Here is a 14,555-nt window from a genome sequence, read left to right on the forward strand (position 1 = left end):
AGAGGGACTCTGTCTCAAAAAAAAAAAAAAAAAAAAAAAAAAAAAAAAGCTGAAAATAAATTCATCAAGACAAATGTCCACATAGCTTGACAGTTTTTAAAACCACATGTGAAAACTTGCACCCTGTTTAAGTGACCAGAGGTTCAGAACAGGATATGAGAAGGTAAGTAAGCACTTCCATAATCACTATACTCTTTATTGCCTGACACCTGTTCCCTGCCCCCATTTAGAATTTTCCAATCCTCTGGCTCTCATCACTCTTCTCTTTCAATCTCTTTAAATTCCTACTTTCTGTCCAGACTAGAATCAAGGCCTACCACGTGCCGTGACGCCACGTTGGAACTACGGCCCTTGCCTTCTTGTCTTTCTGCTTCACTCACCAAGAGAAACCTAAGCCTCTGTTGGTTCAGTGACTTCCCTTTTTCCTCTCCTACTCCCAGGACACTGCGCCCTGCTGGGGAAACAGCTCCATCAGTACAAAAACCAGGCAAGCCTCAGGGCTCCCCGCTGCTCACTGAGGTCCTCCCCTGTGCTCCATGCAGGCCATCTCACTTCTCACAGACACCACTTTTTGTCCTCATCACTTTTGGAACTGACTGTCCCGCCTGCTTAGAGAATAAAAGGAAAACAGCATCTCCTTGGATATGCCAGCTGGCATGGACCCTGCATGGATGGGTCAGCTACTCCCTGTCCGCCTGCCCTTCCTCATCTTTTCAGCTATTTCCTCCTCTCTCATCTCCTCAGGAGACCCCCTGTGTGTCCCCTCGTTGGGGCTGGCTCCATGTGCTCTCATTATGCTTAGGGTCCCACTCTACCAGCTTGTCTTTCTCCTTCATCAACCTCCTGTGCACAGAGAATGTGGTGTTCTTTTCCAAGTGAATGCCTATTCGCAGCTGAGAATCAGTGAACTCCACCATGAGTCTTGTGTACTAACCATTGCAATAGCTGTAGCAAGGATTTCTTGTGGAAGTTATAGAGAAGGCAACTTCAAAAGTAAAACCAAAACATTGATCAAAACCTTAGTTTGATAAGGTTCTAAGCTCAAAGAACTCCCTAAGAATGTGCCTACTATGTAAGAAAAAAAAAAAGAAATCTCAACTGTCAAGACTCAGTTAACTGCACATCTCTCATACCATTCACACAACAGAGCTCTGCTCAGTAGTGTTTTCAGGGATGATCTAAGTTCTTCCTTTGGAGATGCAAAGTAAACACCCAAGAGACAGAGCTGCTGCCAACAGCAATCCCACCGGGCAATGGGACAGACTCTGTGATGCGCCCCTGGGTATTCCAGGGCTGCCCAGCAGCTGACCTTGCCCTTTAAGTGTGTGATGGAGGTAAAGTGGCCTCAGTGCAGTCCAGAGGAACTGCAGGAAGCCAGGAGGGGCCACATATACAGAGCTGCTGCTAAGTCAGGCAGACGGAAAGTTAAGAGTGTCCATCATATTGACTGCTATGTAAGTGAATAATCTTAGTGAGGGTAGTTTTAGCAGTGTGAATGGAGGTAGCCAAGGTTCGACTGATTTGAAGAGCACCTGGGAAATGAGAAAATAAAGATCAAGTACAGATAAAGTACATTGTTCTTTGGCTGGAAGGATAAAGAATGGTGACAGTGGGGCAGATCCAGAATGTGTGGGGCCAGAAGCTTATACAGTTTGGGGGAAACTTTCTGAGAAAGAGGATACAAAACTGTGAAAATGGGCCGGGCGCAGTGGCTCACACCTGTAATCCCAGCACTTCGAGAGGCTGAGGTGGGCGGATCACAAGGTCAAGAGTTCAAGACCAGCCTGACCCACATGGTGAAATCCCGTCTCTACTAAAAAAAAAATACAAAAAAGAAAACAAAAAACCAAACCAAAAAACTGTGAAAATGAAATGAATGCAAAAATAAAAATTTATTAGACAGAGGCAATGCAAATGAGGGCCTGCAGTTCAAGCTCCCTGACTCCACGGGGAACACCCTGGGCTGTGGGCACTGCTGCTCCTCAGGGCACACTGGGCAGGGAATTCCTGCCATGACACCACATGCTCTCAGGGGCCCAAGTCTCACACAGACTCATCTGACATGCGACCCACCGCAGATCTAGCACAGGCATGGGTACGTTTTAGGAGCACAGTAAACACTTGTTAAACATAGTGATGACGACATTCTCATCGTATGGTATATGAGGGCTCAAGTAGGAGACACACTTTTCAAAATTATTTCCCTCAACTTTCCAGAGTTTTAACACTTCATAAAGTTCACAGAAATTCTTATCACTTTGGAGTGGATGTGAGGTAAGGCCTCATGGTAGATAAGAGAGGAAGCATTTAAACAATGATTGACATAAATGATTCTTATCATATCAACACTAAAATGTGCAGGAAACAGCCATGTAACAAAATATGGAGCACAAAGTGATGGAAATCTATATTTACTGACATAGGAAGTGGTCCATGTTATTTTGTGAAATGGGTGGAAAAGCTTATAAAACAGTATTTTTTGTTAAAATCTCATTTTTGTTTTAAAAAAAAGTCCCACTAAAAATATATGTGTTGATATATGTTTGTATATATTTGTAAAAATGCCTGGGAAGGGGGAATGATAACAGTGATGTCTAAGTGGTGGGATAGGTGATTTTCACTTTTTTCTTTATACATTTTTATTTGGATTAAAAATTATTTACAAAAGCAATTTTCCTGTATTTTTAAAAGAGTGTTTATTGTTTTAATAAATACGGAAAAAAGATGGGATTCCTAATCTGGAAAAAATATTATGTCATTCTCACTTTGGAAAAAAAAAATGAGAGAAGGCACAGAATGGAGGAGCAAAGTAGCCACAAATAAAATAACTGAACAAATTAAGTGAATAAATGCTGGAAGACAGAAAATAAACATTTTTTCCCTTTAAACCTACTCTTTATTATGAATCTGTGACCATAAACTCGCATGCCACTCTTCTGGAGACTGGAAGAACCATTATGAGCTGGTGGATCCTATGGGTCATCCAGAATGGGCCACCCAGAGTGGGGTCTGGAAACCACTGATGGCCCACAAAGTGCCACCTGTCCTCAATGAGATGAACAGAGGGCAAGTGCCTACAAACTTGCACAGCACCAAAATGTTACTGGATGTTGGACCCAGCTGACATCCAAGTACAGGATCATTTTTCTAGTAATGTCAGTGACAGACTGGCAAAAAATAATTTCACCACAGATAGTTTGAGAAGTTCAAAGCTAGAACACTATCCTCATTTTACAGCTGATAAGAATGAGGTCCAGAAAGCTAAACGTCCATTCCAGATCACCTGGTTGACCAATGGTCATGTCAGGAAAAAAGTCCAGGGTTCCGTCCACCGTACTATGCTTTTACTTCCTAAGAATTGGGTTTCTGTCTTATGGAACAAGGAGCAGTTACTTGTTACGTAGTTAAGGGTTCTTAAGAAGATTGGCCCTGACTGTAAATTCAAAACAAAACAAAACTAAAAACATTCCTTAGTGGCTTCAATTCCAAAGAACCCATAAACGTGGCCTTAACTTCCTGTCCTCAGACCTCTGCCCACATTTTTTTCTCTCCACCCCAAACTCCAAGTGTCCAATCATGCCCACTCCAAACACAAGCCCTCCGGGAACTGCCTCTGAGTACCTCCTCTGGAGCGAAGACCCTCCCCTCTCCGTCCCACAGCTCTGCCTCGAGTGCCTCAGGCACCAGGGCCAACTCCTGGGCCTCACTGTGTCCTCCAGACGCATGGCAGATCATAATCAATGTTTTCCCAGCGAATCAACAGAGAGGCTAACACGAGACTATCTGAAATCAATGGCCTTGAAGAAGTGACTGGTGATCTTGTCCTAGAAAACGTAATCAACACGCAAATCACCACCAGTTTTGTACTAAGGATATATTCTGTTCAGTAGTTTTGCTGACTTTCGTCAATAATATATAAATTGTACAAGACATTCTTGTAGTCATTATTACACATACAAACTTTTTTTAAAATTGCATTTTTTAGTTTGGTTACTTTTAAAGCTAAATATGGGATCTTAATACTGGATCTCTCTCCTTTTAAGAAATATAACCAAAAGGGGTTCTGTTCAACTCAACTGTATGTTTATTTTCATTGTATTTTGGTAATAACTGGAAATTTGGGTATAGGTACCAATGACATATTAATTCTGAATGTCTCATGCTATTTTGTCAATCTGGCCAAAAGAAAGCATTTCTTGGCATTGTTTCCTGATTACTTTGGGGGAAAACTGGCAAATATTGAAACAGCATTTTTCTATTTGAATATTCTGAAAATTCAGAAATTTGATTTAAAAATTGAATATATTTTTATCTTCAGACTAGCAATGAAAATATTCTGTATTTTGTCTCTTTTTTATTTTTGAGACAGAGTCTTACTCTGTTGCCCAGGCTGGAGTGCAGTGACATGATCTCAGCTCACTGCAAGCTCTGACTCCCGGGTTCACACCATTCTCCTGCCTCAGTCTCCTGAGTCGCTGAGACTACAGGCACCCGCCACCACGCCCGGCTAATTTTTTGTATTTTTAGTAGAGACGGGGTTTCATGGTTAGCCGGGATGGTCTCGATCTCCTGACCTCGTGATCCGCCCACCTCGGCCTCCCAAAGTGTTGGGATTACAGGCGTGAGCCACCGGGCCTGGCCTCTATTATTTATTTTCTTTCTTTATTTTTTTTTTTGAGACAGAGTCTCGTTCTGTCGCCCAGGCTGGAGTGCAGTGGCGCAATCTCGGCTCACTGCAAGCTCCGCCTCCCGGGTTCACGTCATTCTCCTGCCTCAGCCTCCCGTGTAGCTGGGACTACAGGCGCCGCCACCTCGCCCGGCTAATTTTTTGTATTTTTTTAGTAGAGACGGGGTTTCACCGTGTTAGCCAGGATGGTCTCGATCTCCTGACCTCGTGATCCACCCGTCTCGGCCTCCCAAAGTGCTGGGATTACAGGCTTGAGCCACCCCGCGCCCAGCCTATTTTCTTTTCTTTCTTAATAGTTTACCTTTATTCTCCAAACTTCTTTGGTGTTTTGGCTGTTTTTTTCTCCCTTTTTCATATTTAAAATATTCATTCCTCAAGCCCTGCTCTTTCCATTTTGCTCTATTCCAAACATACACTCTTGCTTTGACAGACCTCTTTGTTTGTCTGCTAATGTTTTTCATGTTCAGTGAAGCAGAAAAGCAACACATATTTTAAAAAACAGCACTGCTACATGGTTTACTTTCCAGGGGCTGGTCCACACCACTATGGGGCTCGCAGTGTTCAGGAATGGAGGGCTGAGAGTGAGTCTGTCTCGCCTGGCCAACAACCCAGTGCCACAATCGCTTCTTGCTGGCACTAATGAATGTACTATGTACAATGTATAAAGTTTCCTTCTTACCCAAAAATGTGGATCCCCCAAGCACAAAAAAGAGAACAGTCTTCCTTTCCATAATAGTTCCAGAAAGAGGACTAATTTCTCTGAAAAATCATTTTAGATAAAACTTCAACATTTTAAAACAGGAGTTAGGGACTCAGCAAGAGAAATTACCCTGATCCACATAAATCTGAATTGGTTTATCTTCCTCTCTTAAGTTTATACAAATCTTTTTCCATTTTAAAACAATTTTTAAAAATCCATCCCCTGATATATTTTATGTCTACTTTTTCACCTCTTAAATCAGCTTCTATATCCTGAGTTGGTGTTTGATCAAGTTGGTGTTTGCTTCAGAAGCATAAAGCCTGAGTGCTTCTCAAACTTTGGTGACAATAAAAATCACCTAGAAAACTTGTTAGAGTACACACTCACAGATTCCATTGTTGCAGAGAAGTAATTGTCTCTCATGGTCCACAGGACTTTCCAATTAAAATTATGTCTTCAAATTAAACTGTAAGTTATTTCATGTTGTGGAAAATTATTTGTCTGTTAGTAGCTATCCACTAAGATAATATGAAATCTATTGCACTTTCTCTCCCTGGGAATCCACTTTTGCCAGAATTTTATCCTCAAACTAGAGTTTTAATTATTCCTCCTATTATGTTAGAGCAGAAAAAAAATTTCAACTCTGTTTTCTTATAGAAGTTCCTAACATCACACATTTGAACTATAGAAGGCTGACATTCTAAAAATTAACAGAGAGCAGTTTTGGGCCCATATGAGATACCTGTTCCCTTATTTCTTTCATTTTTTCCAACCTCTTCAGTTTTCTGGCATATTCTTGAGCATCTTTTAATCCAAGATCTGTGCAGAGACGAACCAAGAAACGCAGACCTAAATTGTAAAATATACATTTAGGAAAGAATATAGGCACAATATATTTGTTAGAAGCTTAATAAATCAATGAACTCAGTCTTTTGGGATACAGGTAGGAATGGTGCTTACAAACAGTACTTTTCTCCTGAAAATAATTACACTTTGCAATCTCTGGACCAGGGAGAACTGACTTCCTTGGAAGGAGGTTTAAAGGGTCTCTCTCCATGTGTCCTGTCCTCACGCTGCCAGAACCTAGAAGGATCATGGCATAGGACACTGCTGGCAGAGAACTTAGAAGGCAAATGTAACATTTGTTAATGTTCTATAGCAGTTTCATAAATACATATAAAGAGCTGTAAGACAGACTAGGCTAAAAAGTGTAGGCAGTTTATACATATAATAATCATTACTAATAAATGTTATTACTGTCAGTAAATTCATTTTTAAAATAAGTATTATTCACACTACGTGCAAAGTACTAGGAAGATAAAAAAGATGTATTTTACAGTTGCTGGTCTTACAGTTGACATCAAATATATAAAATCACAATAAAAAGTTTTGTGTTCATCATGTCTTGTAAACAATAACAACAACAAAATCTTCCCTCACTTTATACACATCACCAGATGACATATTGTTTAGTTCTGCTTGCTATTGGGTTTATAAAATGGTATTGCTCTGTTTACGGTCTCCTGGAATTTGCTTTTTCATTCAAGCTTGTGTTGCTTCTAAAATCAGCAACATTTTAAAACATTCAGTCAATGCTAAAAACACAATAATTTTGCTTTTACATTTATAAGAATGGCCTTTGTCATTTGTGGTCTAAATTACTTTAAAATATTTTTATTATCTCATTTAAAAATAATATTTTCCTTCAATACAACTGCAATGCAGGTCATTATAGAGAATTTATAAAACATACAAAGGTAAAAAATAAAAAATAAAAGTTACTCATTACTCATCCATCCAGAGACAAAACCAAAGATTTTTATATTTCTTTTTATGCTCCTCAGTTACTTTACAGTGGAATCACTGAATCCAAACATTATGACCTTTTTTTTTTTTTTCTGAGACAGAGTCTCACTCTGTCACCCAGGATGGAGTGCAGTGGTGCGATCTTGGCTCACTGCAACCTGCGCCTCCCAGGTTCAAGCAATTCTCCTGCCTCAGCCTTCCAAGTAGCTGGGATTACAGACACCCACCACCACGCCCAGCTAATTTTTGTATTTTTAGTAGAGATGCGGTTTCACCAAAGTGGCCAGGTGGTCTATCAATTTTGTTGATCTTTTCAAAAAACCAGCTCCTGGATTCATTGATTTTTTGAAGGGTTTTTTGTGTCTCTATCTCCTTCAGTTGTGCTCTGATCTTAGATATTTCTTGCCTTCTGCTAGCTTTTGAATGTGTTTGCTCTTGCTTCTCTAGTTCTTTTAATTGTGATGTTAGGGTGTCAATTTTAGATCTTTCCTGCTTTCTCTTGTGGGCATTTAGTGCTATAAATTTCCCTCTACTCACTGCTTTAAATGTGTCCCAGAGATTCTGGTATGTTGTATCTTTGTTCTCATTGGTGGCATTCTCTGTATTTCCTGAATTTGAATGTTGGCCTGCCTTCCTAGGTTGGGGAAGTCCTCCTGGACAATATCCTGAAGAGTGTTTTCTAACTTGGTTCCATTCTCCCTGTCACTTTCAGGTACACCAATCATACGTAGATTTGGTCTTTTCACATAGTCCCATATTTCTTAGAGGCTATGTTTCTTTTCACTCTTTTTTCTCTAATCTTGTCTTCTTGCTTTATTTCATTAATTTGATCTTCAATCACTGATATCCTTTCTTCCACTTGAATTGGCTACTGAAGCTTGTGTATGCTTCACAAAGTTCTCATACTGTGGTTTTCAGCTCTATCAGGTCATTTATGCTCTTCTCTGCACTGGTTATTCTAGTTAGCCATTCGTCCAGCCTTTTTTCAAGGTTTTTAGCTTCCTTGCAATGGGTTAGAACGTGCTCCTTCAGCTCAGAGAAGTTTGTTATTACCGACCTTCTGAAGCCTACTTCTGTCAGCTCGTCAAACTTATTCTCCATCCAGTTTTGTTTCCTTGCTGGCAAGAAGCTGTGTTCCTTTGGAGAAGAAGAGGCATTCTGGTTTCTGGAATTTGCAGCCTTTCTGCTCTGTTTCTCCCCATCTTTGTGGTTTTATCTACCTTTGGTCTTTGATGTTGGTGACCTATGGATGGGTTTTGGTGTGGGTGTCCTTTTTGCTGATGTTCATGCTATTCCTTTCTGTTTTTCAGTTTTCCATCTAACAGACAGGCCCCTCAGCTGCAGGTCTGTTGGAGTCTGCTGGAGGTCCACTCCAGACCCTGTTTGCCTGGGTATCACCAGCAGAGGCTGCAGAACAGCAAATACTGCTGCCTGATCCTTCTTCTGGCAGCTTCGTCCCAGACGGGCACCCATCTGTATGAGATGCCAGTCACCCCCTTCTGGGAGGGGTCTCCCAGTCAGGCTACGTGGGGGTCAGCGACCCACTTGAGGAGGCAGTCTGTCTGTTATCGGAGCTTGAACACTGTGCTGGGAGAACCACTGCTCTCTTCAGAGCTGTCAGTCAGGGACGTTTAAGTTTGCAGAAGCTGTCTGCTGCCTTTTGTTCAGATATGCCCTGCCCCCAGAGGTGGAATCTAGAGAGGCAGCAGGTCTTGCTAAGCTGTGGTGGGATCCACCCAGTTCAAACTTGCCTGCTGCTTTGTTTACACTGTGCGCATAGAACCACCTACTCAAGCCTCAGCAATGGCAAACTCCCCTCCCCCAACCAAGCTCCAGCGTCCCAGGTTGATCTCAGACTGCTGCACTAGCAGTGAGCAAGGCTCCATGTGTGTGGGACCGGCCAAGCTAGGCACAGGAGGGAATTTCCTGGTCTGCTGGTCGTGAAGACTGTGGGAAAAGCGCAGTATTTGGGCAGCAGTGTATTGTTCCTCCAGGTACAGTCACTCACGGCTTCCCTTGGCTAGGAAAGGGAAATCCCCCAATCCCTTGCGCTTCCCAGGTGAGGCGACGCTCTGCCCCGCTTCGGCTCGCCCTCTGTAGGCTGCACCCACTGTCCAACCAGTCCCAATGAGATGAACCAGATACCTCAGTTGGAAATGTAGAAATCACCCATCTTTTGTGTCAATCTCGCTGGTAGCTGTAGACTGGAGCTGTTTCTATTCATCCATCTTGGAAGCTTCTCTTACTTATTTTCGTCCTTTTTTTTTTTTTAGATGGAGTTTTGTTCTTGTCCCCCAGGCTGTAATGCAGTGGCACCATCTTGACTCACTGAAACCTCCGCCTCCTGGGTTCAAGCAATTCTCCTGCCTCAGTCTCTTGAGTAGTTGGGACTATTGGCGCCCGCCAACAGGCCCAGCTAATTTTTATGTTTTTAGTAGAGATGGGGTTTCACCAAGTTGGCCAGGCTGGCCTCTAACTCCTTAAGTCAGGTGATCCACCTGTCTTGGCCTCCCAAAGTGCCAAGATTACAAGTATGAGCCACCACGTTTGGCCTTCTCTTACTTATCTTCTGTATCTTATCTTATTCAGTCTTTGTTCTTAGAATTATGGAGTAACATAGTTTTTCAATTACTACTATGATTTTCAGCTCTGTACTGCCTCCAGGTAGATTTTAATTTTGCTGTATATTTTTATTTTCTTTATCTTTTTTCTTATATATTGTCCTATTATCATCCCCCTTCTTTTGTAACATTCTATTATCTTTTCGCCTCAGCCTGTGACTTTCTGCCTCTGAAGTAAATAGAGGTTATGTATTTCTTGAATCTTACAGAAGGGGCCAAATATTTCTAAAAATTTTCTTCTAGTTCCTGTAATAATTTTTTTGAACTCTTCTATTTTTCTAGGTCATAAAAACTATTTTTTAATGGCATTTTTTTTTCATAGCTCTGTACTGGCTTTCTCTTATTTGGGTTGAAATGAGGAAAGATCTATCAAGACCTTGTATTTGCCAAGAGTGAAGTGTATGGCTTGGCCTTAGTTCCTGTACTTGGTCTACAAGGATGTTGATTAAAAAATCCTTCTCCTCTTCATTAGGCTGACTTTTAAATATTCTCCTGTACGAGGAAGGTTCTAGTACCTTTCAAAAGTTAACCTATCTATCCTATACTGTTATTCCTTCCCTGGCATAGTTTCAATTTTTCCTTTTCTACTAGATAATTCCCATTAGGCAAAGAAACATTCACCTCTATTCATCCTTTAAAAAAAAAAAGTTTTCCCCAGCCTGGCAAATATGGTGAAGCCCTATCTCTACTAAAAATACAAAAAAAAAAAAAAAAAAGAAAGAAAACCAGATGTGGTGGTGTGCACCTGTGATTCCAGCTGACTCAGGAGGCTGAGGCACAAGAACTGCTTGAACCTGGGAGGCAGAGATTGCAGTGAGCCAAGATTGCGCCACTGCACTCCAGCCTGGGCAACAGAGCAAGACTCTGTCTCAAAAAAAAAAAAAAAAAAAAAAAAGAGAGAGAGAAAAAAAGTTTCCCTGGACCTTGCTACATTCTTCAGATGTCACCCTCCCTTCTCTTTCCTTGAACTTCAAGTTCCAAGTTTTTCTTCTCTTTTTCCTACTTCTATAATTAATCATTTTGGCTCTGTTAAATATCTTTCAAATTCATCTCCCCACATCAATCACCAACATTATCACTGCATTCTGCCTAAATTCCTGCTGTACGATGTAGGTAGGGCATTTGAAAATCTAGCTGTGTCCAGACTTGTAGCCAAAATCCAGACTTGTAGCCAACCCTCTTGTTTTCAGAAGCAGCCAGCACACCTCCCATTTTCTGATGCCTCCAATTCCTGGGATTTCCTGGGGTTCTATGTCATGACTTGTTTTGCTTCTGCTGACTTCTCCACTACCTACCTACTCCTGCAGTTCTTCTAATCTGCTAAGCAGAAAACTTTCCTAAAATTTAATTATCTCTTTGCTCTTGTGCATTTATAATTTTTTTTTTTTTCTTTTTTAGATGGAGTCTTGCTCTATCACCTGGGCTGGAGCACAGTGGCGTGATCTTGGCTCACTGCAACCTCTCTGCCTCCTGGGTTCAAGCGATTAGCCTGTCTCAGCCTCTTGAGTAGCTGGGATTACAGGTGCCCGACACTACGCCCAGCTAATTTTTTGTATTTTTAGTAGATAGGGGGTTTCACTATGTTGGCCAGGCTGGTCTTGAACTCCTAGCCTCGTGATTCATCCGCCTCGGCCTCCCAAAGTGCTGGGATTACAGGTGTGTGCCACCGTGCCCAGCTGCATTTATAATTTTTATAAACTGTCTTTTTTTGGTTTGTAGTATAAGAAAACACATGTTCAATCTGCTACGTTTTCCACAATAGACTACCTTTTGAAATAGACTCTGCATCCCTCTATCTCTGCCCTTACTAATGCTGCTTGTCTACCTGCAGTGCCTGTTCCTGCCTTCCCTTCCTGGTAAACATACCCTTCAAGGCCACTTCAAATGTTACCTCCTCTGTAAAACCTAATTATGTCAATCGTCCCCTAGTTTGGGCAGAGTTAAGAGCTCCTCTGTATTTTGACAGCACTTTGCACATTTTTCAGTTATCTCATTTATTATCCCATATCAGTTAACTATTTGTGAGTCCTAGGAGGCAGAAATCAAGTTGATATATCTGTTGTATCCCCAGCACATAAAAAATAGTTGGTAAAAGTTTTGGGGAACAAATGAATGGATAAAGAAACAGGAAAGTCTTAAAGCTAGTGAACACTCATTTTTTTCAAAAATATTACTGATAGTATATATAATAACAGAACACAAAAATGTGTGCTAAACATGCTGAAATAAATGTATATGAAGATGGCCCCAACTTCTCCCTAAGTGCTTATTTAACACATCCTCTTGGACACTGAAGAGGCAGCTCAAACACAACACATCTGAAAAAGGGGTTTGATTTTTCCCTCCAAAAGCTGCTTCTTCCCCAGTTTCCCACATCTCAGTGGATGGCAGCTCCATCCTTCCAGCTGCCCAGAGCTATATTTGTGCAGTCACCCATGACACTCTCTCCCTCATGTCTCACATCTAAATGGCCAGCAAGTGCTGGCACTGATACCTTTTTACACATATTCAGAATCCGTCTTGCCCACCTCCACTGCTATCTCATTAGTCCAAGTGAATACTGTGATTTTGCATTTAGGTACTGCCCACCCCAGCTTATTCTCCATACAGCAGCCAAAACAATCTTTTGATTTGGATCTCAGGTACAGAAGCTTGAGTTAATCATACTTTAGAACCTTTTGAAAACATATGTCAAATTGTATTATTCTTCCACACAAAATCCTCCAATGGTTCATCATCTCCCCAAAAATATAATCTGAAGCCTGATCTAAGGCCTGTGAGGATCTACAGGTCCTGGCCCGCCCATTCTGCCTCTCTCTCCCCATCACATCGTCCACTGTGCTTCGACCACACTGACGTCCACATTGTCACGGCTTGCTTCTTTCTATTCTTTCAGGTCTCTGCTCAAATGCTAATTTAATAGAAAGCCCTTCCATGACAACCCTGTCTCAAATACCAGCCCCTCCCATATTCTCTATCTCCTTACCTGTTTTTCCTTCATAGTACTTATAACTACTGATATTATTTGTGTATTGTCTTTTCTCTTCCTACTAGAAACAAATTCCATGACACCAAAGTTTTGGTCTGTTTTGTTTTCTGCTACATCCACAGTGCCAGAACAACGTCTGGAACAGAGTAGTCACTCAACTCCACAATAATTTGTAAATATACAAGCAATTTAAGACCATTAAAGTGAACCGGGCACGGTGGCTCACACCTGTAATCCCAGCACTTTGGGAGGCCGAGGTGGGTAGATCATAAGGTCAGGAGTTCAAGACCAGCCTGGCCAAGATGGTGAAACCCCATCCCTACTAAAACTACAAAAATTAGCTGGGCATGGTGGCAGGCACCTGTAATCCCAGCTACTAGGGAGGCTGAGGCAGGAGAATTACTTGAACCCGGGCAACAGAGGTTACGGTGAACCGAGATCGCACCACTGCACTCTAGCCTGGGTGACAGAGTGAGACTCTGTCTCAAAAAAAAAAAAAAAAAAAAAAACCATTAAAGTATTGTAGAAGTTAATAGTATAAAGTAACTTAAAATGTCACACATTACTATATAAATTGCCTTTGCATATACATTTATATTAATAATTCATAATAAGAAGGTAATTTGTACTTTCTGCAAATAAAGAGTGGCTTAGGAATTTTTTTTTTTTTGATTTAGAGATGCCCAGGCTGGAGCGCAGTGGCACAATCACAGCTCACTGCAATTTGGAAGTCCTGGGTTCAAGTGATCCCTCCGTCTCAGCCTCCTCAGCAGCTGGAACTATAAGAGCACGCCACCATGCCCTGCTATTTTTTTCATATTTAGAAGAGATGAGGTCTTGCTATGTTTCCCAGGCTAGTCTTGAATTCCTGGGGTCAAGCAATCCTCCGGCCTTGGTCTCCCAAAGTGTAGAGATTACAGACATGAGCCATCACGCATAGCCAGAAACATTTAATGTAAAGTAAAAATCATTATTTTTGGTGGATGTTCTCTGAAATTTAGTATATCGTCTGTAACTCTGTAAAGCAGGTCAATTTTTGGTGAATAATATATTTTAAAACTAAATTATCCTGCTAGTTTTATCTAGAAAACTACTCTTCTTAAAACAGCACATTCCACGGGTGTAAATGTTTTTTCTACGACTACAGTTAAGGTAGAGTATTGATTACATTTGTTTTGAAAATTAAATAGGCCAAAGTTATCTTAGACACCCCCTATGGCATAGACAATCATTCTTTTGATTCTTAGAGTGACTCATACTCTTAAGAAAAAAACCTGGCCTTTGGCCAGGCGCGGTGGCTCAAGCCTGTAATCCCAGCACTTTGGGAGGCCGAGACGGGCGGATCACGAGGTCAGGAGATCGAGACCATCCTGGCTAACACTGTGAAACCCCGTCTCTACTAAAAAATACAAAAAACTAGCCAGGCGAGGTGGCGGGCGCCTGTAGTCCCAGCTACTCGGGAGGCTGAGGCAGGAGAATGGCGGAAACCCGGGAGGCGGAGCTTGCAGTGAGCTGAGATCCGGCCACTGCACTCCAGCCCCTGCGACAGAGTGAGACTCCGTCTCAAAAAAAAAAAAAAAAAACCTGGCCTTCCTTGAAGACATTCCCCTTTCTGGCCCAGTGCAGGGGTGCTATGGTTACTACAAGAGTTCTCAACTGGCATCAATTTTGCACCCCCAAGAGACACTGGCAATACCTAGGGACATTTCTGGGGTGGGAGCGCTACTAGCTAATCTATTGGATAGCGGCAAA

General features: G+C 41.7%; 1 protein-coding gene across 8 annotated transcripts in view; it reads right to left on the reverse strand.

Moving 5' to 3' along the window:
• IFT88 (intraflagellar transport 88) overlaps positions 1 to 14,555 on the reverse strand; it is a 128,426-nt gene that overhangs the window by 20,694 nt on the left and 93,177 nt on the right. For 7 of the 8 annotated variants that reach the window (XR_746746.2, XM_030922308.1, XM_010352976.2 and 4 more), the window contains one exon: positions 6,130 to 6,236. Coding sequence is in view for 7 of the 8 variants with exons in the window: in XM_030922308.1 (XP_030778168.1) it covers positions 6,130 to 6,236 (107 nt within the window). In the remaining variant the exon portion in view is untranslated. Of the gene's footprint in view, positions 1 to 2,738; positions 3,825 to 6,129; positions 6,237 to 14,555 lie in introns of those variants that run through there. The other variant, XM_030922312.1, reaches the window with a different exon arrangement.

The sequence above is a fragment of the Rhinopithecus roxellana genome, chromosome 18, assembly GCF_007565055.1.
Source record: "Rhinopithecus roxellana isolate Shanxi Qingling chromosome 18, ASM756505v1, whole genome shotgun sequence".
Classification (NCBI taxonomy): Eukaryota; Metazoa; Chordata; class Mammalia; order Primates; family Cercopithecidae; genus Rhinopithecus; species Rhinopithecus roxellana.